Below are 24,649 nucleotides of genomic sequence, written 5' to 3'. Positions count from 1 at the left end.
CAGACACTGGGTATGGCTGCCACCACTGCCTTTGTTGGAAGGTTTTCCTCGTTCTCCTTCTTGCATCACTAGTTCCCTATCCATTGTCAGGCTTGGGTGATCTGATTGGGTAAGCCTAGGTCCTTTGCACAGGCTTGGAAGGCAAATATCCGGTGTTTTCAGCTTCTACAATCAGAGATGAACCTTGTCTCCCACAACTCATTAAATGGGGAACTCTCCAAACAGAGATATGGGGTGGTTAAAAATGAGCGAATGCACACTGAAGGGGAGTGAAAGAGCACGCAGTAGACATTAGGAACCGGTTTGCCTGATTGTAGCTGGCAATCATTCATCCTTCATCCACTGAAGCTTATTAGGCATCAACCATGTGCCAGCCATGGGTGAGATGCCTTTCTCTGCTTAATGTCCTCTGGTCCCCGCTGTAATCTTGTGAAATTGTGGAGACATGAAGGAGGTCAGATAGTACTGTCAGTTGGGAAGGGGGCTTGGAGCTCAGGCTGAGAAGATTGGAGGTGAAGAGGACATATACATTTCTGGGGAGCCAAGCCCACGTGGCCTCACAAGAGGATTTCTTTGTGGGAAATTGGGAGCGGGCTGATAATGAGGTTGTCCTCCTGCCATCCCCATTTCCTCCTCCTTCCTTCCATACCACACGATGACTTGGCCTTCTTCAGCTCAGGGACTACAGGAATGTTCCTTCTTGCTGAGCCAGTGTGCCTGGCCCCTACCCAGAGAACTCCCTGCGTCTGTGGGGGCTGTCCCCTACGTTTTACCCAGGGCTTTCCCTCAGTGGCTTTTCCACGTGCCCACCCACCTCCTCCCAGCATGGGCTGGTGAAGTGTTTACCTTGCTCAGGGTGCAGATGGCACTCACTACTGATGACCCAAACTTTCTGCCTCTCCCTGCAGCCGTTAAGCACGACTGGCGTCCTGAGCTCGTCTTCTACCACTTCCAACAGGTCGCGGAATAGGACTCGCTATCGGACCAAAGCTGTGAGCTCTGAGGTGGATGAGAGCCTCTTTGGGGGTGTCAAGGTAACCCTCTCCTAATCCCCCCAGGTAGCTGCCACCTGGAGGCAGTGTTGTTCAGAACAAAGCTAGCACTGGGCCAGTCACCCCCCTCTCCCAGGTAACTGTCAGACGAAGACAGAGGCAGTTCTGAGACCCGATGGGTGGAGCTCTGACATCTAGTGGGGCCCATGCAAACAGGGCACCTGGCTTCCTCCACCCATGCAGTCCTCACGTCTGCACAGCATTTAAAAATCTGTTGTGATGTCAAAAGGAGGCTCAGCCGTAGAGAGCTGGATAGTTGCTCAGTGAGCGCCCCACGATGAAAACGTCTAAGGGCCACTGGACCGAGCTTGCAGACGCTGAGCCACGTATCTGCTCCTCATTCAAGAACAGCATCAGAGTAAAACATAAAACCCTCACTGCTCCCAATTGCTCAGCTAAAACAATTACTTTGCTTTGGAAGATGAGCAGGTCTTTATTTGCACATATCATCCAGACTAAGAGGTTGACAACTCCTTTAGTCTAGAGAAGGAGAGCTGGAGCGTTACCTGGAGTAGTTTTGGTGCATGTGAAGTTCAGTAGGTGAGAAGGAAGAGAGGCAAAGAAAGAAAAAGAGACGTGGAGAGAAGGGCAGCTAGAGATTAAGAGAGAAAAGAGAAAGAAGACAGATGCCAGTGGTGGTGTGAACAGCCCTGGTGGCGGGCAGGCTGGGGAGAGGAGAGTTATCTGTTCCTGCTCCTCACTATCCTCCTTGTGAATCAAAAGGGGCTTTCCAGAGGGTTCAAGACAGGCATCTTTCTCATTTAGCAGATCCCCGCTCTTCAGGAGTTTTCCTATTGACGAGGAAAGAATCAAAGGAATGCAGTTTCACTTACAGAGATTTTTTTGTTTTGGGTCCACAAGGAGTCTTCTAGTCAAAGTGAAGTAGATCTGGAAATGGCTGAGTTCTCCAGGAGTAGTCCTGGTGGCTTAGCAAAAGTGGGCAGCCAGGAAAACGCCTGTTCCGGCCCCGTTCCTTTGGCCTTATTGCTGGGTGAGGCAGTCTCTCAACCGGCAGTAGGGGGCAGGAGTGGCCTGTTTCGTGGCCAAGTGGTGCCCGCTTAGAAGCAGAGATGGGCACCAGGTGGCAGCAGCACTCTGGGACAGTCTGTCAAAGTGAGGTTCTCAGGACAGGAAGGACCTCCACTGAGGTCGCCCCCTGCCTCCACTCAGGATCAGATTTGTGGCATCAGCGACAAATGAAATTCCCTCCTGTGTTAAAAACTTTCCTGAAGTAAGCCATTTCATTTGTTTATTATCCAACTCCTTCACGGTCAGAAAATTTTGAGAGAAATCATATATCTAATCTGTATTCTTCTTGTTGAATTCTAACTCACTGACTTCCTCACCACGTTAGATTTAAGAGCATGTTTCCACCAGGCCATTTAGCCACTTCTGACTCTCTCAATAAGGCTCTTTTGAGGATCAAAGTAAATGAATCATTAGAAAGGATTAAAAATTATAAATATTATAGTTTGGATGAGTCTGTAACAAATTGTATTGCTTCAAATCCGCGGTGTGGTCCAAGAGAGATAATTATTTCTTTTTTCATAAATCATGGAGGGAGGAGAACCTAGAGACCCCAAATTTTCATTCCTCACGGTTTTAGGTTAGGAATGGAAACACACTAGCAGCCCTTACCCCTTATCCATCCAGGAGTATTTGCACGAGTTGCAGAGTGGCCTTGTTCTCAGAAGAGCCGGTCAGTATAGGACACATCAGTTATGTTCAAGTGCAGAGCACTACGCTGCTCTCTCAGTGCCCTAGCAACTCTTAGGGGTCCTGCGGTCTGGGCCCCAGCCAGGCTTGCTGCCACTGGATGCCTTGGAAGCCCCAGGAGAGAGGAAGGCTACACTTGAATTTAGGACTGATTAGCACAAAGTGAGGTGATCAGCTTCTAAGATGTCCTTTCCTGACCCCATAGCCCCTGGCCCAGAATGACAGCCCCATCGTGCTGCTCCGAGATAAGCATGCCATTCAGAAAACTCTCACTGCCCTGGGCTTGGACCACAAGCCAGAGACCATCCAGCTCATCACCCGGGACATGGTCCGGGAGCTCATGTGAGTGTCCAGGGCACGGTGCCCTCTCCTCCCAGCCTGCACTTCTGCTGAGGACCTGAGCAGGGCGATGGGAAACCCATCTGGTCATTCTGTCAGTCCAGTCCCCACTGCTTTCCTATTCGTTTCTCCTTTTGTGTTTCATGGTTCTCTTTTCTCTTCTCCATCTTGGCCTCTCCTGTCTCTCCACTTCTTGTGTCTATTATTGCCATTGCCCTTGATTCCAGATCCTTTCTCTTCCCTTTCTTCTGGCTGCTGTGGGACCTAAAGTGCTGGTAGAGGGGAGGTGCATAGTGGGCCCTTTCTGAGCCCCTACTAGTGCACTTGGTAAAGAGGAATGGTCCAAATGAGTCACTTCCTTTTGGCTGCATCAAGAATCCCAAGCAAAGGAAAACTGATCAGATGCCTAATTAGCCCCCTGGCTGCTTCCCAGGCTCTCAGGCCAGAAGAGGAAATTCCCAAGGGCCCTTGAGTTCCTTTGGGATTAGCTCAATGTGGCTTCCTGGCCGGAGCTGCCCCCTTGCTTGGGCCCCTCCTGTGGGGTCCGGGCCTAGCTCAGCGATGTGAAAGGAGCGAACAACACTGTCGCTCAGTGGTTTATCTCTCATGCTAGTGCTTCATTCTCTGAAACCATTCTCCCAACTCTGGCTCCACCCACTAAAAGCTTGAATTCCCAGAAAATGCTGCCTGTGTCACGAGCTGAGCTGGGACACAGCTCCAGGAGCCCTAGTATCAAATGGCTAGCCATGGTTGGCAGCCCTGCAGCCAGCCCTGGGGCCCAAGGAAGGCTTCCTTCTTGGAATGGTCTAGTCTTGAAAACACGGGGGAGGTGAAGCTGCTGGTTATTTGTCAGGGCTGCTGAAAGCAGCACGAGATGCTGTCTCAGATTCAGATCATTCCTGGTCCTTCCAGATCCCGGGTTGTTTTGGGCCACACCACTCAGTGAACCATGAGGTCTTGGCTAAGCCCCAAATCTACTCACTCTTTCGGTCCACCTCCTGTACCCTTCCTCCCACTACTTTTATTGGATGGGGATTCACTTCCTGCCTCAGACCATCTGCGTCTTGTTGCCACGTACCTGTTAAATTGCCTCACCCAGAAGCAGCTTTCCTCCACCCCCCTGCTACTCCCTAATCCATCTTTAATGTATGTCATTTGTTTATAATCATTATAATTAGATATTGGTTTGTTGAATGCGTTGTGCAGCTAGAAAAGAGAGGTCTATAGACATGTCTCCAGCTGTTGTTGATCAGAGATTTTAATTAATATTTAGGGTTCAAAGCTTCACTCTGGGGTGGAGAGACAGGGATGTTTAGGTTTCTCACTAGCATCTGTTTCAACCTTGTCTGGCGTCCCCGTGCCCTTTTTATGTCATCCTTAAGGAATAATCTATTTTTAAAGTTCAATTCAGCATCTTTGTTTTGAGTTCTCACTCTGTGCCCAGCACTATGCCAGAGACAAGGCTAACAATGTGGTTAAGACAGAGTCTGTGTCCTGAAGGAGCTTGTAATCCAGCGAAGGAAACAGACCCTGCCCCGCTGGCCATAACACAGGGAGTGAGAGCAGAGCTCGGTGGGGCTCCGCGGAGGAGGTGGGCTGTTGGCCTGGCTGGGGGGGGAATTGGTGTATGTGTACATGAGGTAGGGTCACGGACGCTGTACAGAGAAGGTAACACATACTGGACATTTCAGAAAAAGTCCTTACAATGTCTCTTTTTGGCCTATGATGCCACTTCACCCTTGCCTGGGACCCCTTCTCCCAAGTGGACCCATAGTGCAGTTGGCAGTCTCTTCTGCCATTGGCCGAATCCCCATTGGAGGGTTGCTGATGATGGGGTCGGGGGTAAAACAGAGAAGCTTGCAGCAAGGTGCTGACAGCCTTCCCCCTCCTCCCCTCTAATTTTGTTCATTCCTTGTGTCAGTGTTCCCACCAAGGATCCCTCCGGGGAATCCCTTATCATGAGCCCTGAGGAGTTTGAGCGGATCAAATGGGCATCCCACGTCCTGACCCGAGAAGAACTGGAGGCCAGGGAGCAGGCCTTCAGGAAGGAGAAGGAAGCCATCATGGTAGCTAACTTCCCTGAGCCCTGGTCTCTGCAGGTTGGGGGCAGAAGAGAAATGTGCTGGGAAGGGGCCAGATTCCCACGAGACTGGGAGCTCTAGTTAGGTGGCCCTGAAACAAGGCGTGAATGTGTCCTCAATGAAGACATGTTGTAGAGTGAAGACCAGGTGTGGGGTCCACTGGGGGGCAAAGAGAAAGTGAAGGTGGAGCCAGGCTGAGAAACTTCTGGGTCTGATAGCATGATGGGGTGAAGCCAAAGTCATTTTGTCACCTGTGGTAGGCAGGCCAGTGCCCAGGCCACAGAGCACAGGGAATAATACCCTAGTGATCCAGACTGCTCTCCCATAGGATGCAGTGAGCACACGCAAGAAGATCATGAAACAGAAGGAAATGGTTTGGAGGAACAACAAGAAGCTGAGCGACCTGGAGGAGGTAGCCAAGGAGAGGGCCCAGAACCTCCTGCAGAGAGCCGACAAGCTGCGGATGGAGCAGGAGGAGGAGCTCAAGGACATGAGCAAGGTGGGGACTCTTCATTCTGCCCTGCTCTGAGGACGCTGCCACTGTCTCCTCTTACTCACACTCTGGACGGCGTTGGCTCCAGCTGGAGATGGGGCAGGGAGGGGTGGAAGGTGAGGGGCTGGCCTTGGGTGGGGTGGGGAGACGGGGGAGAGTTGCACCTGCCACAGAAATTGCTTTGATCAGAAGGAGGACTGGCTCTGCCATGTGCTAGCTGTGTGACCTTGAGCAAGTCACTTGCCCTCCCTGAGCCTCACTTTCTGCATTTGTAAAATAAGGGTGGTAAAACTACTTAGCAGAATTATTAAATAAGCTAATATATGGGAGAGGCTTTGTGAATATGAGGATATTACTTTTATTTTTATCCTGCTAGTTCAAGTCTGGCCACATACAATGGTCTAGACAATTGGGTTCTCTTTGATTCCTGAAGTGCTTCCTTTAGCTGAGAGCATAGAGACCAGAGACTCATTTGAATTCTGTTTTGTTGCTCATTTGCATGTGGTTCATTTCTTGACCAAATGAAAAATGCTGGCTCTCCAACCCCTTCATCTACAATTTCTGTCTCTCAGGTAAATCTTCTCTACTTATACCTCCTTTTATTTTCCAAAGCTTTTATTTTATAGTTCTTATTGATGGCCCACGGTTTTTCATCTCCTTATGTGTCATGTTGGGCTCTTCCAGCTTAAAAATCTAGTGGCTTAGCCTCTGCAAGTGTTTTAGTTTCCCTGAGGAGTAGAACAGGGGGTCTTAACTTGGGGTTCATGGGTCCCTAAGGTAGGGACCATGAACCTCTGAGGTACGGAAGTTTTGTGTGTCTATGTGTAAGTGAATTTTATGGAGGCGAAGGCTTGTAGCTTTCATCATATTCCCGAAGAGAAATCCATGACGTCCCAGACACTAAGCCCCAATACCCTGAAAGGTGCTATTCTGGGCGTCTCCTTGCACGGACTGGCACTTAGCAGGAGCCTGTAAATCTTAGATTTGAACTATATGAAGAGGAGAGGTAAATATAAAAATGCTCTTGCTTTTCTGGGCTTGTGAGCAGCCATCCACATTTCCAGCACACTTGATAGTATTCTGCTCCCTTTTCTCCCGTGCTTCCAGCTTTCACACCCCCTTGGTGCCTTCCTCCCAGACCTAGGGCCACAATTTCTCTTCCACTTCCCAGATCATCCTCAATGCCAAGTGCCATGCCATCCGGGATGCTCAAATCCTGGAGAAGCAGCTGATCCAAAAAGAATTGGAGGCAGAGGAGAAGCGGCTGGATCAGATGATGGAGGTGGAGCGGCAGAAATCCATTCAAAGGCAGGAGGAGCTGGACAGGAAGAGGAGGGAAGAAAGAGTCCGGTAAAGAAGTGGTTTGGGTGTCGTGTCTCCCTCCCTAGGTCATTTGCGCGTATCTGTAGGTCCATGTAGCTTTGCAAAGAGGGAGGATAGGAGAAATTGTCATTATTATCATCTATTATTATCTCAAAACCTTTAGGAAGTGATTCACAAAACCGCAGAACTTCTCAAAGCTTATTTCCAAGATCATAACAGGTGCTTCACAATCTGGCCCCCATTCAGCCTCATTTCTCACCATTTCTTGCCATCCACACCATGCTTTTCCCCCTCCCCCCCGATGCCAGGACTTGTCACAAGTTCATGACTTATGTTGTTCCCTCTGCTTTGAATGCCCTTCTCTTTCCTTTTGCCCCTGGAAAAGGCATTCTCTTCCTTTAGTGTGGAGCTTCGCTGTCACCTCCTCTGAGAAACCTCCTCCACCTCACCAGGCAGGCTAGTGGCTCCCTTCTCTGGGCCCCGTCACATTGTGTTTACACCTGGCACACCACTGCTTGCATTGTGGCTCTCTGACCCTCACTAGACTGTGTGCTCATTGAGGACGGGGTCCCTGTCCTATTCATTTTGTAGCTCCTGGGCGTAGCAGTGTTTGGCCGTTAGTAGATATGTAATACATATTATAATGAGTAAATTTATTCCTCTTCATTTTGCAGAAAAGGACAAGTCCTGGAGCAGGTAAATTATAGAATCATAGTGTCCTAGATTTAGAACAGCAACCATATAATATAAGAATTGCCTCTATGAATAGTCCTTGTGTCATATTGAATGGCAATTCTCTCTCCCCATCTGCATTCTATACTCTTGTCCCATTCATCTCTGTACTTCCAGTAGGTACCAGGTAGACTATACTAGGCTCCCAGTAAAAGTTTATTTAATGGCTAAGCAGCTCTTCATCTTCGGCATAAATAGCTCCAATGAAGGAAATATCTCTGCCTCATTAGGCAGCTCTTATGATTTGAGCTGGTCCTTATACTGAGTCCAAACTTGCTTCCATGTAACTCTTTTACTTCTTACTCCTGTTGATTTCATCTGGAGTCATGAAGCCATTTAAGTGCTCTGAATGTGAATCTCCTACTCTTTTCTCTAGATTCCTGTCCTAATTTGTGTCTTCTCTCATTCTCCCAGCCTTTACTCATATATCCTGGGGTCTGGATGCTTCCAAGTTTATTGGCATCCCAATAACACTTAGGGAGTCACTAGCAACATGGATTGGAGAATCTGGTTTCTTTGCTTTTAACTGGTGAGCTAGGGCACTGCTGAGTGGAGAGACTTCCCCAGACTCAGCTCTGTCCACCCACAGCTGGCAGTCTTAAAATGTGAGATAGGATATAAGAAAGACAGCTACCAACTAGGCATGGGGGGGGGGGGCGGTGGGTGGGAAGACAAGACACACTGGGTAATAGCAGAATTGCTGGAGGAAGAAGTCTTGGGCATTTAATTCTGTGAAGCCCTGCAAAGCCAGCCTGGGAAGCTAGCTCCCTGTGATTACTCTGGGAAGGCTTGGGAGGTGGCAGGATTTCAGAAGCTCTTTACACACTGAAAGGGAGAAGGTGTATTATGATGTGGGGTGCACTCGTGGGCAAACAAATGAAGAAAAAGAATCTCAGGAAGGGTGAGCCTCAGAACGAGGAGCTCGGAAGAGAGAGGACTGACCCCTAGGACACTCTGGGGAGGGACGTCGGTCTGGGCCCATGAAGAATAGTGATTGGGGGGGGGCACTTGTCAAATTGTTCCTGTGATGCCTCCCATCTTGGGGGTTATTTGGATGGATGTTAGAGCAGAGAGAGACACGGACCTTTGATTTCTAAGACACTGTGGTACTGCTCCCTCCCAGAGGAAGACGGCATATCGTGGAACAGATGGAAAAGAACCAGGAAGAGCGATCGCTGCTTGCTGAACAGCGGGAGCAGGAGAAGGAGCAGATGCTGGAGTACATGGAACAGCTCCAAGAGGAGGATCTAAGGGTAACTGGACAGATAATGCCAAGTTCCACCAGCAGCAACAACAACATCCTCCAAGATTCTGGGGTTTCATGGTGTGGACTGATTTTCTGTCAGGCACATGCTCATTTCACATCGTCATCACCATCAACTTTTTATTGCCATATTAGACATTTATTTGGCAATGGTGCCATGCTGGGGGATGAGCAGTACTTTGGATAGATGCTGTCCCTGCTCCCAGGGACTTGGGGTCCGGGACTGACATATTCATGTGAATGGACACATAAAGGAATTATATGGCTGCGTGCTTTGCACAAGTAAACATAGGGATGTTTTATAGTCTTCTTTCAATTATCCAGGGATATTATACACTTTGGGGATGAACAGTAGCAGTATCTTAGTTCCAGGCTCCCTGCTGTTACCTCATTCAAAGTAGCATTCCAATGTCATTAATTGTGTTGAGGAGCCAGACCTTTTTTTCCTGCTAGCCTAAACAAAATTATTAGGCATACCCATTGCAAAAGAAATGACGACATAACTGCCGAAACCAAGAAGACTTAAAAATTACTTCTTTTCTTTGCCTTATTTGATCTGTTGCAATAGACAAAAGCCCCTGGCACAGTAAGGGACTTAACAAGCATTGGGGGCATTTTTTCTTTTTTTCTCTCAATTTTTTACTTTTGACAATTTTTATACACATAGACAAGTTGAAAGATGTACCTCATCAATTCTTCACCTAGATTTAAGGCTTGTTAATTTGGTAATCTGCCTTAGTTACTCCCCTCTTTTAGATGTATATACATGTTTTGTTATTGTTAAACTATTTGAAAGCAAGCTGCAGATATCTTGACACTTTACTACTAAATGCTTCAGCCAGCATCTCTGAAGAACAAAGACATTCTCTTATGTGCCAACCATACAATTATCACATCCCCCCATGAAAAAATCTAATCCAGTGATTCTATAATATCATTTAATGTTTAATCCACATTCAAGTTTTCCCTATTTTTCCAAAAATGTATTTTCAGGGTTTTTTTCCAAACGAGAATCCAATCAAGGTTCACACCATACATTTGCTTGTCTCTTTAGTCTGTCTTGATCTAGAAAAGTTCCCTCATTTATTCACTTATTTTTGTAACACTGATATTTTGAAGCATCCAGGCCAGTTGCCTTGAAGAATGCCCCACATTCGGATTTGTCTGATTCTTTTCTCATGGTGCCATTTAACTTGTAGAACATACATTCTTTTACTTTTCTCTTCCTCCTCCATGTCTATGGAAGATTGTGTTGTCATCACCCAGTGCATTTGATGGTGGTGAGTGACAGGGGGGCACTGAAGGTTCTCATGGGTGGCCTTATAATGATGAAGGCTTCTCAGGGTACAGGCAGTGTGAGGAGTGGGAAGAAGATCACCTGGATAGTTAAAGAAGACAAGGGGGCGTGTAGCCTTGTGAACTGCCTGAGGAGAGGACCAACAGGGCCAAGAAGACAGAGAGACCCGACAAAGTTCCTGACTCAGGAGAGAGAGAGAAAGGGGCAGAAAGGCGAGGTATGGGGTAAATATACAGGGAAAGGGGTGAGAGATGAAGACTGGAAAATCCAACTAGATTATGGGGAGTGGGAATTGGTGGGTTCACTGAGAAAGTTCCAGGGCTCAATGAGTCAACACCATTACATTGATGTTGTGTCATTGTCCCTTTGATGTCCTTCTAATAGGCACTCCCTGAGTCTCCAGGAAATATTATTAGGCAATTTTAAGGTAGAAACCTGTGCTTCCCCAGCTTGGAACTGCTTTATCATCTTAGGGTGGTTCAAGGGCACTTTCCCCACCTTGCTAACAAGATGGAGAAGAGGGAAGGGGGTTTATTGGGGGTTGCTTTGGAATGGCTTCAAAGACAAGAAGCAGGGAAAATCCTTTGGTTTCTTAGAATGAACAGAACCAACAAAAACAACAGACCAAAGAGTGAGTAAATAGGCAAAGAAGTAAGTAAATTAATACATGATTGTATATGTTATAGATATATATAGATTATAATCTATAAATCATATATTGTAAGTCTATAATATTATAGTCTAAGTCTAATAGACTAATATAGTCTATTATAATATAATATTATAAATTTATAATATTATATATAAATCTATAATCTTATAGATTATAATCTATAAGTCATAGATTATAGATTAGAGGTATGGATTAGATTAGATAGATTAGATAGATTAGAGGTCAGTAGCTTTTCTACCTTTGATGGTCAATGAGATTAAATAATGCCTAGGTTACCAATGGCAGGCCTAAAATTGGTGGGAGGAAGGTAGAAAGGAAGGAAGAAAGGGAGAAGGGGGCAAAAGAATGTGAGAGTTGAAGTGGCAGAAGGGGAAGGGTGGAGTGAGCAAGAGGTATGTACCGAGAGTGAGGGAATGCTGGCAGCCTGACTCAGGCACCTCGTGGACCTGGCAAAAGGCAGACAGTGATCTGGTTCAGAAGCCTTCTTGGAGGAAGGAGCCCTGAACTTGGCAGTTGAGCCAAGCTGGGGGAGGCCCAGCAGAGTTGCCTTGAGTGAGTCAGGGCAGAAGCTGGGTTGAGGAGGAGCTAGAAGGCCAGGGAGGAATTTAGTTTTTGAAGAAATAGAGGGAGCCGGAAACAGCGTGGGAGGTGAGGTGAGTTGATGGGGAGAAGAGTTTGAAGCCAGGAGCCTGAGTTTGATCCGAAGGTGTAGGTAAGCCAGCTGTACAAAATTCCAATGCCCCTCCATGTTGGGACCTGAGAATGTGCTCTGGCTCAGAAGTGTTCTGATCATTGGGAGCTTTCAAAGGCTTAGGGGCTGGGAAAGGCAGAAGCTCCTTCCTTGGAAGGGATCTTGTGTTTCAGGGTCACATTGGTACTCTGATTTCCGTTGCTCATTGTGTTTCTCTGTGTCTAAGATTTTCTTTTCTCTTTCTCACATGCCACTCACTTTGGTCCCTGCTCCCCTGCCTCAATTAGCAATAGTTTATTGAGTATTTCCTATTTTCTTTACATTGGGTTACATGTTGTTGGGAAGAGAGGAAGTGTGACACACGGCCCCTGTCCTCTAGCTGGGACAGAATGAGCGCATAGGAAATGAATGGGGACCTACAAGGCAGTGTGTAATCAAATCCCAGGAGATGTGGCACCATCTCAAGTACAGAGGGAATTCAGAAATTAAGGGAGAATTGAAAGTTGAGGCAATTGAGTAACATTTCCAAAGACTGGAACTTTAGACAGACTGGGTTTCAAAATTCTAGCTCTTGAGTTAATTGGCTGTGTGGCCTGGGACGTCACTTAAACTCAGGGTCTCAGTTTCTTTGCATGAGAGAGATAACAAGGCCTATATTTCAGAGTTTGGGAGGGATTTGGGTGTTAGAGATAGGCTATATAAAGTGTCCAATGAATAGAAAGTACTCAATTAGGGCAACACTTATTATTTTAATCATCACCATTTAATAGAGACCAAAAGTTTGGGTTTTAGGAGAAGGAAATTGAAGGCAGGTGGAACACACATGAACAAAGGAGAGGATTTGGCACGACATGTGGGAGACACTGAGGAGAATTTTAAGAGCCTCCACTTCCTGAGAGCATATAGAGATCCACAGTGTCAGGAGCTGCCACAAAGTCTAGTTGGATGAAGACTACAAAGAGGCCATTTGGCTGGAGTATGTCATCGACGACTCTTGAAAGGACAGCTGTAAGAAAGGATGGTAATGGAAGCTAGACCACAGACAGTGAATTTCCTCCCTGCTCCTCCCTGTGTCTCTCTGTCCTTTTGTGCCAGTATCTTTTGCTCTTGTCGCCTTCTACTCTGAGGCTCTCTTCCTTTTGCTGGCAGGACATGGAACGGAGGCACCAGCAAAAACTGAAGATGCAAGCTGAGATTAAGCGTATCAATGACGAAAACCAGAAACAGAAAGCAGAGCTGCTGGCTCAGGAGAAGCTAGCAGACCAGATGGTGATGGAGTTCACCAAGAAGAAGATGGTAGGGACTTGGTTTCTGATGCCTGGGACTTCTGAGCAGGAATGGAATGTCTGTCACAGGCAAAGGCAGGCCTGAGAGCTAAGGGAACTCCAACACAAGGTTCCATGTCTTCATTCTAAAATTCATGCCCTCAGTTCAAGGGCCTTACTTCTTTTTCTCTTCATCTTGGCTAGTCCACTTGTTCATTAACAGAGAGTAGCCTGGAAAGGACACCCAAATTAAGGTGTTATTGTCCTTGTTAACACCTCTGATTAGAAGTTGGGATGAGGGTCAGGTGCAGGCTGGAAAGAAAATTAAAACTACTGGTGGAAGTTAAGTTTTCGTGGATTCCTCATGATGTGGATAATTATATCCCCAGTAATCACAAGTCAGCTGCCCCGTACATTTCTTGTGAAAATTCTTATATTGGGCATCCTGTATTGGGTGCTAGCTCAGAAAATAGAGCCTTCTCTCCTTGCCCGCCCCCCCTCCCCCCCATAGAACCTATAAGAACAAATCCATCATGGTCCAGAGAGCAATACCTGCAAACAGTTACAGGGAGATGCAGCTCATGAATGTGTGCACTCATTATTCTGGGGCAAAACTGAGTAGTGGAATGATTGGGGTCTGTGAGGAGTGAAGGGTAAAAGAAAGCTTCTTAGCATAGTTTATATGGCATGAACATGGATTTATGTAAAAAGAGAAGGCAGGACTCAAGGTGGCAGGAAGGCTGTTCAATTCTTCATGTGTTGGTCCTGTCTCCCCCGCTAGTTTGGAGGTTCCATGATGATAGCACATCATACTTCTCTACCGTAGTGGTTCTTAATGATGGGCAGGTGTGGGTATAATCTGCAAAGGCGTATCTGATATACCTATATACTCCGAATGCAAACCACAGAAAATAAAGCTCAGCGAAGCTTCGTATTGGCTTTAGCTTTCTTATTGGATGCCAGGGAGATGCAGGCAACAGAGTGAGAACGCAAGACTAGGGACAGAGATGGTTCGTGCATAGTAATGATCACACAACTACCATTTATGGAGCACTTAGTCTGTGTATAGGCTCTGTACTAAGTGCTTTATGTGTGTTGTCTCATTTCATTGTTACAGCAACCTTGTGAACCTAGTCATTGACTGATTCAAAATATCCTGAAGCCTTCAGTGTAAGTCCAGTATCAGACTAGGCTGAAGGTACCTAGAATAATGCTTTCTACATCATATGGAACTCCACCACTATTTCCCTGAATGGGTGAAGGTGGTGATGATAAGCCAGTCATGTGTAGGAGTTGTTGAACAGGTTTGCTGGCTACAGCATGGAGTCTGGGGTGGTCATGATAAGAATCGAGATGGTGATACGGAAAGCTGAGAGCAGTTGTTGGGGATGCCTTGGGACTTGAGCAGAGCTGGAAGCATGGAATGATGAGAAAATCACAATATAGATTTCTGAGCAGGAGAGGAATATGTCTTGTCTTCATACATGGAAAGGTCATTGGTGGGAGGAACTAGGAGAGGCTGGAGACTGGCAAAGAGATCAGGCACTTGGGCATGCCCACAGCCCACTGTAAGTATCCAGATATATTCAAGTCCTTCCCTGACCTCAGAGTGGTCTCTGTTCTTGTGGGGGAGGGGAGGGCCAGCACACGCACTGCCCTTTTAGAGCTAAAGGCAGAGATGGGTTGTGGAAGCCTCCAGAGTTCCCTGCCCTACATCTAGGGCAAGGTGGAACAGAGAGACCGGCTTGACACCCAGTCAGCTGTGCACAGCTTGCAAGCAGTCAACTCACTGGGCTGCACAGAAGTCTGGGCAGGTGGGACGAGGCCTAAGGAACGTTCTTTATGGGGAGATCACATTTCCACCCAACCTGAGCCATTAGTCTTATGATAGCCCAAGTATGATAGTTGGGAAATTTTTAGAGATTTGTTCAGAGAAAGAACAAAATTAGCAAAGGGAGCTAATTTTGATGGTTCACTCCTTAGGGATCTGCTGACTACTCTGGGACTGCCTAAAGCATGGTTGGCCATTTGCCCAGGGACTAATAAGATAACCTCCACCTGCTGCACTTTACAGGCCGGGCAGGAAGCCACAGTTCTTACTTCTAGAAACTTGGCCCAGTGGCCTTGCCACTTGGAAATTGTGAGGTAGTGGGAGGAGCGTGAAGGCTGGGCTCAGGATGCCTGCATTCCAATCCAGTTTGGCAGTTTATGAGCTGTGCAGTCTTGGGCAGGACCCTTGATCTCCATGAACATGAGTTTCCTCATCTATAATATCTATCTCATGAGATGTTGGGGGACCCTCTGGGATAATGCAGGAGAAAGCATTTTGTAAACAAGCATTTTACAAATGCTAATTGGTTTGATGTCCATGCATTGTGAGTCCTTTTGCCCTAGCTTAAAAGGAGTCAGGAAGGGGGTAACGAGAGACTGTTGTGGGGGCTTGGTTTCTCTCTGCAAGCCTGGGGCAATGGGAGCTATTCAAGTCCTTTTCTTCCTGGCAGGCTCGAGAAGCAGAGTTTGAGGCTGAGCAGGAGAGAATCCGGAGGGAGAAGGAGAAGGAGATAGCCCGCCTGAGGGCCATGCAGGAGAAGGCCCAGGATTACCAGGCAGAGCAGGTACCTGTTTAGTCTCCACTTCCCTTGGCCTCTTCCACCCCCTTAACTAGTCCTTTGACAGCCTGTAAAATGGCCTCACAGGTGGAGATAGGGAAGAGAGGACACAAGTTATCTAGACTTCAGTAGTCTGAGAATGAGGGGGTGGGCCTGCTCCCAGTGCTCACGGCAGCAAGGACTGAGGTTCAAGAGAAAGCTTTCGGCTGCTACATAAAGAACTTTCAACCTTACCTAACCATTGAAATGCGTCACCGGAAGAACCTGTGTCATTAGCAGTTTTTAAAATTAGAAGCGATGCAAGATAGCCTGGAGGTGTTTGAGGTTTAGGGAAAGAACTGGGATGAGTGAGGTGAAAGGACAAGATGACCCCTCAGGGCATCTTCTGACCTGAAAGTTATATGATAGGATTCCATTGACTCCTTCCCAGAAGAACCTTGCTGCTAGAGAAATTCGTGGAGCTTCTCAAAGCAGGCTGTGTCTGAGTCTAAGTAGGTGTCTCCCTAAGGGCACCTGGTTGGTATCTGAGGTTATTTTGCACCCTCACTGGTCTCCCCATCCTTTCCTTTCCCAGGATGCCTTGCGGGCTAAGCGCAACCAGGAGGTTGCAGACAGAGAGTGGCGCAGAAAGGAAAAGGAAAATGCACAGAAGAAGGTGGAAACAGAGGCCAGACTGCGGAAAAGTCGGCTGGAACAGGTGGCTTTCAAGGAGCACACTCTGGCTGTTCAGGTGCAACGGGACCGAGATGAGTTCGAGAGGATTCTTCGGTAGGAAGGGCTGGGAACCTTGGCTTCCTTTCCTGGTACTGTGGCAGGGCTGGTTTGTATTGGGTAGAGAGGAGCGTTCCGGCGTGTCCACAGGTAAATGAGCATCCATCTTGACTGGGTTGGTGGGGTCGTTGTAACTAGATGGATAGTTGAAATATTTCAAAGACAGTTGAGCCAAGAATTTTATGATTAGAGAATTGGAAAACAGCAACTGGAAGTGTTTAAGGAGTTGGGGATTATTGGGATTATTTATGCGAGCATCAAAAGTGTAAGTAGACGTATAAATCTGGTTCCTCTGCCCTCACCCACCTCCATGTCTCCCTGCAAGTGAAGGATGAAACTGCAGCAGGAGAGGTGGAGGAGAGATGGAAAGAAGAACTTCAAACGCTAAGGGCTATGAGTCATTGGAGCGGGGCTTTACGGGAGGTCTTAGCCATCTATTTGACGTAAATTCAAGGCTCTGTGCTGGACGCTATGGGGGATATTAGAGATGAAGGAAACACTGTCCTGGCCCGTTCATGTAGGAAGGATGTTAGAGACTCACAGTTTGATGGACCTCACCTGTGTTTATCCATCTTTCCTGCCTTGCCCGCTCTTTATCCTTTTATTTTTGTTCTCTCTGTTGGCTCAGTGATCACCTAACACCTAAGTGGGATCCAACACCTACGTGGGAACTAAGCGTTCACATCTCTCACTATCCCTGCCCCCCTCCTCCTGTACCCCCAAAGCAGCTGGCAGTCACAGCTGCTCTGCTTCCTACCAGTCAGTTCTGCCACCACCAGACCTGGCCCCCGAGGTGTTCTCCTGGCTCGAACTGTTCTGGCCTGACCTGGAATGAATCCCTTCTTGCTCTGGTTCAGATGCTAAAAGATCAGAATTTTTCAAAAGGAAGCAGACCAAACAAAATTAGAATTGGCAGGGAGTGGGGGAAGATAAAAAATTACAGAAGTTATGCTCAGATAAGTAGAGATTGAGTGGTGCAGCCCAGCCAGCTTTCTTGGTCTATGTGCTCCAGGTCCTTCTTCTTAGTACTGCCCAGTTGCATGCCAGACCAGACCCCTGGGCCCCTGGCCAGAGGCAGAGCAGATCTGTAGGAATCTCTGTCCTTGCCAGAACCAGGTTCCTGGTCTTTTATTGGACTCTCGGCCCCAGCCTGTCCCCACTGGCTGCAATGCCCTTTGGCTCTATAGCTTTCCCTGCCCTCAAGGGTCATGCCATAGTCTCTGGATAGCTGGTGAAGAAGGCAGCTTCCTTAATGGTCCCAAAGATTCTGCCCCTGGGCTCTGGACTGCCTTTCAGATGTCTTCCCTCCCTTGCCTCTATGCCCCTGGACCTCTGTGTTGCCTTTAGCAGGCACTAATAAGTGTTAATGCAAGGAAATTAAGGTCCTACTTTTGTCATTGACCCATTTGTCTCTGCGTTGCTTGCCTGAAGCATACATACTAGTCAGTTATTAAAGCTGGACCAGCCTTTTGGAGAAGTTCAACTTCACCCATCATTCTAGGTTAACATCTAGACCTAGTGTCTCCATGGCCACGTGACTACCATGGTGGGTGTCTTCAAGTTCTAGGAGTGTCTCTGCCATAGCCAGCAATTCGGCTTTTCCTACTTCAAAAGCATGTCCTCCTTGGGCCGGCCCGGTGGCGCAGTGGTTAAGTTCGTACGTTCTGTTTCGGCTGCCCGGGGTTCTACAGTTCGGATCCCAGGTGTGGACATGGCACCGCTTGGAAAGCCATGCTGTGGTAGGTGTCCCAATATAAAGCAGAGGAAGATGGGCATGGATATTGGCTCAGGGCCAGTCTTCCTCATCAAAAAGAGGAGGATTGGTGGCAGATATTAGCTCAGGGCTAATCTTCCTCAAAAAAACAAAAAAAAAAGCATGGCCTCCTCTATGGCCTATATATGGACTTCCTGATTCCGGACAGAGGGATGCCTTTAACTCTCAGCCTGCTGACTAAGCAGAGATAGCTCACCTACCCTACCTCTACCCTACCTACTGGTTCTTAGAAGTGCCTGGGAGCTTTCAGAATGTACTGATGCCCAGGCTCCACCTCCACAGATCTGATTTAACTGGTCTGGGGTGAGGCCCAGGCATCAGTAGTTTTTGAAAACTCCCAGGTGGTGGTAATGCAGCCAGGCTCCATGATCACTGCCCTAACCCTATGAAATGACCAGGCTCTTTCCCATTCGGATTTTCAACTGCCTGTCACCCCAGGGGCTCTCTAGTGACACTGACAGGTCCCCTGTTTCCACTCTGTTTCATGTAATGTGAAACAATAGAAAACTGTTCTCTATATAGGAAAATAATGGCAAGGGGAAGAGGAGAGTCTTCCTGCTACCAGAGACGTGTCTGAGCAGTGGGGATTTGGTGTCTAAATACAGACGGCAAGGGAGCCAGCAGTTCTCTTCTGATAAACTGGGAAGGCTCTGTAGCAGGTGTAGAAGTTTTGGAAGTGTTTGCATGGTGTGAAAGAGTTGCTGGGAGCTGAAGGAATCCCCCATGGATGGTGGATCCTGGAAGACGGCTGGAGGGAAATGAGTAAGGGAAGTGGTGCTTTCAGCACCTTTGTTGGGTTACGAATGACCCTGGGAAAGAGAGCAGGTGAGAGGTCCCTGCCTAAGATGATTTTACATTTTGTTTTTGATTGCATTGAAAAGAAATAAGATGTTAGCTCAAGTTGGCCTCTGACTGCACTTCCTCTGAGATGTGAATACATTTCATGTAAGTTTTTCTGAGTCTATCTGGTCTGCATTAGCCATTTCCCCGTGATGTCAGGGTCCATGAAGTATTCTTGTGGAAGAGGCTCCTAAGAGGAATTTGGAGAACTGGATCAATAAGAGAACTAGGAGATATCAGGCTGAGTTCCTTCCTTCTTCCAGCAACTAAGGAGAGCCAGCTAGCACTACAGATTTTACCACTTCTTTTAACTTCCTAAGCATCCCCTTTGTTGGTTTTGTTAATGTCATTATTATCGTTAGTGGGAAGGAAGAAAGAGAGAGAGAAAGAAAGATATCTTAGAACAAGCTGGAGAGGAGTTATGCATTGTTATAAGAAAGTAGGAACAGTAGCTTCCAGTGGGTGAAACCCTGGGTGTAGAGCCAGCTACTTGGAGGGCCCAGCGAAAAATGAGAATGTGGGGCCCCTTGTTCACAAATTATTAAGAATTTCAAAACAATGACAGCAGAGCATTAAACCGAACATAGGGCCCTTCTAAGCATGTCCATGATGTACAGTTACATCCCCCGAAGTCAGTCCTGTCTGGTGGGAAGGGGGAGCATGCGCAGAGGCAGCCTTTGGGGCTGATCTCTGAGCCACAGAAGATGAGGGCCAGAGTGTGGTCTCTGAGGCACGTCCACCGGAGAAGACCCCCCAAGAAGCTCCCCCGCTGCGTTTCCTCAGCTGGGCCGGCTCAGCCTAGCCCACTCGACAACCTGTGTCCATCCTCCAGGGCTCAGAGAGAGCAGATTGAAAAAGAGAGGCTGGAGGAGGAGAAGAAGGCGACGGGGCGCTTACAGCACGCCAACGAGCTCCGGCGCCAGGTGCGCGAGAACCAGCAGAAGCAGGTGCAGGACCGGATCGCCACCTTCGAGGAGGGCCGGCGCCTCAAAGAGGAGGCTCAGAAGCGGCGTGAGCGCATTGATAACATCAAAAAGAAAAAGCTGGAAGAGCTGAGGTGCGCTGGCATCCCTTCCTCCCCAGCTCCTCACCCCTCCCCCAAAGAGATGGTATGGCAGGCTGGAAAGCGTGGCATTCAGGGAATGAACGGGCCAGGACAGAGGCGCTCAGGGAAGGCCCCTTCTGACCGGAAGCTCAAACGGGGCTGTTGCTGTCTGAAGGGGACTCTAGCAGAAAGTTCTGGGACTGGGACATCCTGGCTCTCTGGGCACTCCTTGGCAGGATGCTGGAGCCTTGACGGGAATGTGTTTGCGGGGTGGATTGTGGAAGCAGGGCTGGGACTGCACGCTCCCGGTTTCTGTAAACGCTGCCCAGAGCCTGCTTCCTGCTGCCTCCTCTCTGGTCCCACCCTTCCCCTTACGCCTGCCCTGTTTTTCCCCTGCAGAGCCACCGGCCTTCCTGAGAAGTACTGCATTGAAGCTGAGCGCAAAGCTAACATCCTGCCAGCCACCTCTGTGAACTGAGGGCTGCCTGTGTGTCCCTCGGGATGCCTTCATGAGACAGATTCCGCCCAGTCTCTGGGTATCCATAACTGCTGCTAACCTAGACATTTCAGAGTTACAGATTAAATCTATTCTACTTCTTTAAGGAACAGCCTCGCTTTCTTGACGTGGGGAGTGGCTGCTACAGGGTACTGAGCGTGGAGCAAAATAGATTACAGGAGACTTGGGCTATGGGTGAGTGATGCTCAGGGGCAGAGAATGGGAGGGTGCTCTCTCATGATCATCCCTCCTAAGCTAGGCGGTCCCCTTGTCCTGGTGTTTCCTGGCCTTTCTGTGACCCTCTGGGATGCTGTCATCATGTCCACTTTCAGCCAGTCTTGTCTCTGCCCCTACTCCACACTCTACACCCAGTTCAGAGGCATTTCAGGACAAGGAGCTAGAGATACTCTCAGGGGGTGCTGGGACAACGGCTGGGCTTAGCTGGGGAAGGAGGTACTGGGGTTGCCCATGGCATACTCATGCCTATGACTCAGACCCCAGATGTGGAAAGGGTGGTGTTTGAACCTGGGGCTTAATCTCCTGTCTCTTCTCCTGCCAGAGGAGCCCACTCCCTCCAGGCAGACACCTGCCCTGTCCCCCACTGGGACATGCTCAGGGTCCCGCCCCTCATCCTGCCAGCCCAGTCCCCTCACTCAGACACAGCTGCTTCCTTCACTCAAGTGGCTGGCTGGGCTCTCTTCATCCACCTCACTCGAACAATTGGGGCTCCCCAAAGCCATCTTTATCTGTGTTAGCTTGCCTCACTTTTGCCCCAAATACTCTTTATTCATTCATTCACTCATCCAAATACTTACTGAGTACCTGCCATGTGCTAAGTACATTCTAGGCACTCTGTGAATGCACCAGACCTGGTTCTACCCTCACAGAAGCTTCTCATTTGTGCTGGTCTGCTCTTGCTTTCTCTTTCTGCTGCTCCCCACCAAATTTCTTGCACCTTTAGAATAGTCGCAGCCTTTGTTGGAAGGACCCTGATTATCAGGCTTCCATTTTGGGCTGAAGTGCTAGATTCCGAGGATGGAAGGATTTCTCTGTTTTGTATGCCTTGGGGACAAACGGCTTCCATCCAACTCCCATCCCTATGGCACTCACCCCTGCCCCTGCCGCCACCCCATCTTCCATTTCTCAAATCCAGAGCCCAGTCTTGTCTCCCTTGATGGGTCCTGAACTAGCAGAGGCAGAGGACAGCTGCTGGGTGCCTCCCGAGCCTTTACAACACCACGTTACAAAGGCCTCGGGCAAGAGCCCTCTTTTTTGCAGGGTCCAGGGGGAGTGGCAAGCTGCTTCCTGGGCTTCCTCTTCCTCAGGACAGTGGCAGCTTCCCCAGGCTCTTCTCCACCTTCCCCGGCAGGGAAGACTGTTGCATCACCCACCAGGTGGGCAGCCCCACCAGCTGCCTGGGGAAGAGGCTTTCTCACCTTCCCTGCTCAGTACAACTTCCTACCTAGGGAAGCTGATACCGTCCTCCCTAGGAGTCTGAAAAGATGGAAAGATGTGGTACTCCACTTAGGATGAGAGAAGAAATGGCAATGCCACTGAGGATTCTGGCATCCTTCTGCAGCTGGCTTACCGCTTAGGTTCTCTCTGACCATCGCCCATTGCACAGTTAATACCTGCAGGGACCAAGGAGCAAGCCCTTACCTGTTTCAGGGGACCCTCTTCCCAGGAAATCTGGAAAGGCCGTGGGTGCCTGGAGTTTGCCCAGCTCCCCACTGAAGTCATCCCTCTCAGGGCTGGGAGGAACCAGCTCCCTGGAATGCAGGTCAAAAAGAAAGGGGCGTCCATGCTCATTGCTAACTTCTGAGGCCATGTAGAGAAAAATAGGCCAAGTTCACGGGTTGAAAATAAGACTAGCACTTCAGAACTGCTGCTGGTGCAAATGCAGAGCTACATGGCCTGAAAATGAGACTGTATTGATGTGGCCTGGGTATGGGACGGTGGGCAGTCATAGGTTACAGGAATGAGGTCTGGCTTTGGAGATGGGGGAATATAGCCATCTCCGAGCAAGGGAAGATGGTTTGAGAGAGAATCTCAGAGTTCTGCCCTCAGGGTTGTCCCCTCTAGAAGTTCTTGGAATTGGCCTATGGTGTGGAAGAGAGGTTCAATTTCTTCTCTCAGGATTCCTGAGAAGTCCCAGACAGGCTTCCTCAGGCTTCAGGACTGGTCTGAATCATTAGCAGGAACCTAGTTCCTAGAAGTGGGACACTCCTGACAGCCGGGCAGGCAGCTGGCATCTGAGGCCAGCTGGCTACATTTGGGCATCTTTTATAAACCCTCCACCCCTCTCACTCAGGAATGGCAGTGGGGATAATTACAGGGAAAAGTACCCTGGCATTAAGTGGGGGCTGGTGGGGTCAGGCTATGTGATAGCGGTGGCAGAGCCATCAGGGGACTGCATGAGCCCAGCTTGCAGAGTGGAGGTGGGGCCTGGAGACAAAGAAGAGAGAAAATGCCCCGAATTCTTTTGAGGACTTAGTGGGCCCATCCATCAGGAACAACCAGTCTCAGACTTGTTGCTAGAGGTTGGGCCTTTGGGTGTGTGGTGCTTTCTCCTAGGGCTGGCTTCAGCTCCTGAGCACTTCTTCTCAGTGCCCAGGGGTGGAAATGAGCTCCGTGCACCCCTCCAAGCCACCAAACCAGCTCAGGGTGTCTGGGAAGCTGCAAAGGGTGGTAGTGCTGGAGGAAACTGGAGATAAGTAGGAAGTGCTGTTGGTGCATTGTCTTTGTTGATGTAAAGACGTTAGAGGCTTGCAAAAACATGTGCCAGGCTACTGACTTTGTTGTATGGGTACCTGATAGACTTCCCAGCTCCCTTTCTTCTGTTCTTTGGGTCTTCTGGTCCTTGCAACGTCAGACTGGTATAACCTGGAAAACCCAGTGGTTGGGCTCCACCTTGGAGCATGAATCAGGTCTGCAGGCAGCTGGCTCCCGGGCACGTGTCACCTGGCTCCTGGCTGGGCTCCATGCTCTACCTGCTCACATGTGCGGTTGCCTGCATCATGCTCCACCGTGGCTTGGAGGCGGTCTCAGAACCTTTGCAACTGCTACAGAAACAGCTCCAGTTGGGGATGACTCAGCCCTGGTGGCCGAGCCGGGCTGCCCCTGACTCAGTGGAGTGCTGGGATGTCCTCCCCCACCCCTGAAAGTCTCAGCATCCCCATCTGTGACTCGAGTCACAGCTGGGCATTAATTGGTTTCAGTAAAAGCACTTTGATTAGGCTTGGATGACAAGGGCTCAGAGAGTTCAAAGCCAGTCAGGGCTTTTGGGGTGAGGAAGGGTGGCAGCTGTTTAGGTGACAGTGGAGGGGAGACGCTGGAGTCTCAGACAAGACGTCTGGGCATGGAGGCCGTGGAGTTCCTCCCTCTCATCAGTCCTGACTGTTCCTTCTGCAGAGTGGGGGCCTGGGCAGATCTGTGGGGAGGGGTAGTGCCCTCCAGACCAGAGGTCTCTTCCCCATTCCAAGGGGCTGCCAAGGTGACCTGCCCCCCTTCCCTCTCCTCCATATTCTTTTCTTTTCTTTTCTTTTTTTAAAGATCGGCACCTGAGCTAACAACCGTTGCCAATCTTCTTCTTCTTTTTTTTTTTTATCTCCCCAAACCCCCCCGTACATAGTTGTACATCTTAGTTGCAGGTCCTTCTAGTTGTGGGATGTGGGATGCCACCTCAACGTGGCCTAACGAGTGGTGCCACGTCCATGCCCAGGATCAGAACTCTGGGCCACCGGAGTGGAGCATGCAAACTTAACCACTCAGCCACGGAGCCGGCCCCTCTCCTCCATATTCTGAGAGCTATCCTGGCAAATCATGCCAAGGTTACCTGGAAGAAGCTCATTTCCAAGATCATGGAAATCTAGAGTCCCAGAAAAGGCTAAGTTATTCTTGATTTGACTGGCTTTAAATAGCTTAGGCCTTCCATCTGTTTTAGCTTCCATAGCTCACACCCTCCCAGCTGGGATATTCTCCTTACAGTGTAAGCTCTGCATTTCTTCCTGCATTCTCCTTGTCTTCTTGGGAAATGAGCAGCCATCACCTCAATGCCCTTTCATGACTTTGAGGCAGGGACAGGAATGGGATTGAGATTTTGGGTGGCTTTCTCAGGAGAGTTCTAGAAAGAGGAGTCAAGGGGGTGGGTGGGAGTGAGGAGCAGGAGAAACTGCCCAGAGCTAATGA

The 24,649-nt window shown here is 48.8% G+C and overlaps 1 protein-coding gene across 1 annotated transcript in view; it reads left to right on the top strand.

The window, feature by feature from the left end:
* Nucleotides 1–20,571, top strand: part of CFAP45 (cilia and flagella associated protein 45) — a 26,201-nt gene extending 5,630 nt beyond the window's left edge. Inside the window, exons 2-12 of the mRNA XM_014848323.3 lie at nt 909–1,034; nt 2,974–3,110; nt 5,029–5,173; nt 5,517–5,687; nt 6,853–7,031; nt 8,860–8,989; nt 12,811–12,957; nt 15,428–15,541; nt 16,110–16,303; nt 19,753–19,977; nt 20,365–20,571. Of these exons, the coding sequence (XP_014703809.1) occupies nt 909–1,034; nt 2,974–3,110; nt 5,029–5,173; nt 5,517–5,687; nt 6,853–7,031; nt 8,860–8,989; nt 12,811–12,957; nt 15,428–15,541; nt 16,110–16,303; nt 19,753–19,977; nt 20,365–20,443 (1,647 nt within the window). The 3' untranslated portion in view covers nt 20,444–20,571. The remainder of the gene's footprint in view (nt 1–908; nt 1,035–2,973; nt 3,111–5,028; nt 5,174–5,516; nt 5,688–6,852; nt 7,032–8,859; nt 8,990–12,810; nt 12,958–15,427; nt 15,542–16,109; nt 16,304–19,752; nt 19,978–20,364) is intronic.
* The last annotated feature ends 4,078 nt before the right edge of the window (nt 20,572–24,649 follow it).

The sequence above is a fragment of the Equus asinus genome, chromosome 25 (assembly GCF_041296235.1).
Source record: "Equus asinus isolate D_3611 breed Donkey chromosome 25, EquAss-T2T_v2, whole genome shotgun sequence".
Lineage (NCBI taxonomy): Eukaryota > Metazoa > Chordata > Mammalia > Perissodactyla > Equidae > Equus > Equus asinus.
The sequence above is the reverse complement of the archived record's forward strand: the minus strand, read 5'-3'. Positions and strand labels throughout refer to the sequence as shown.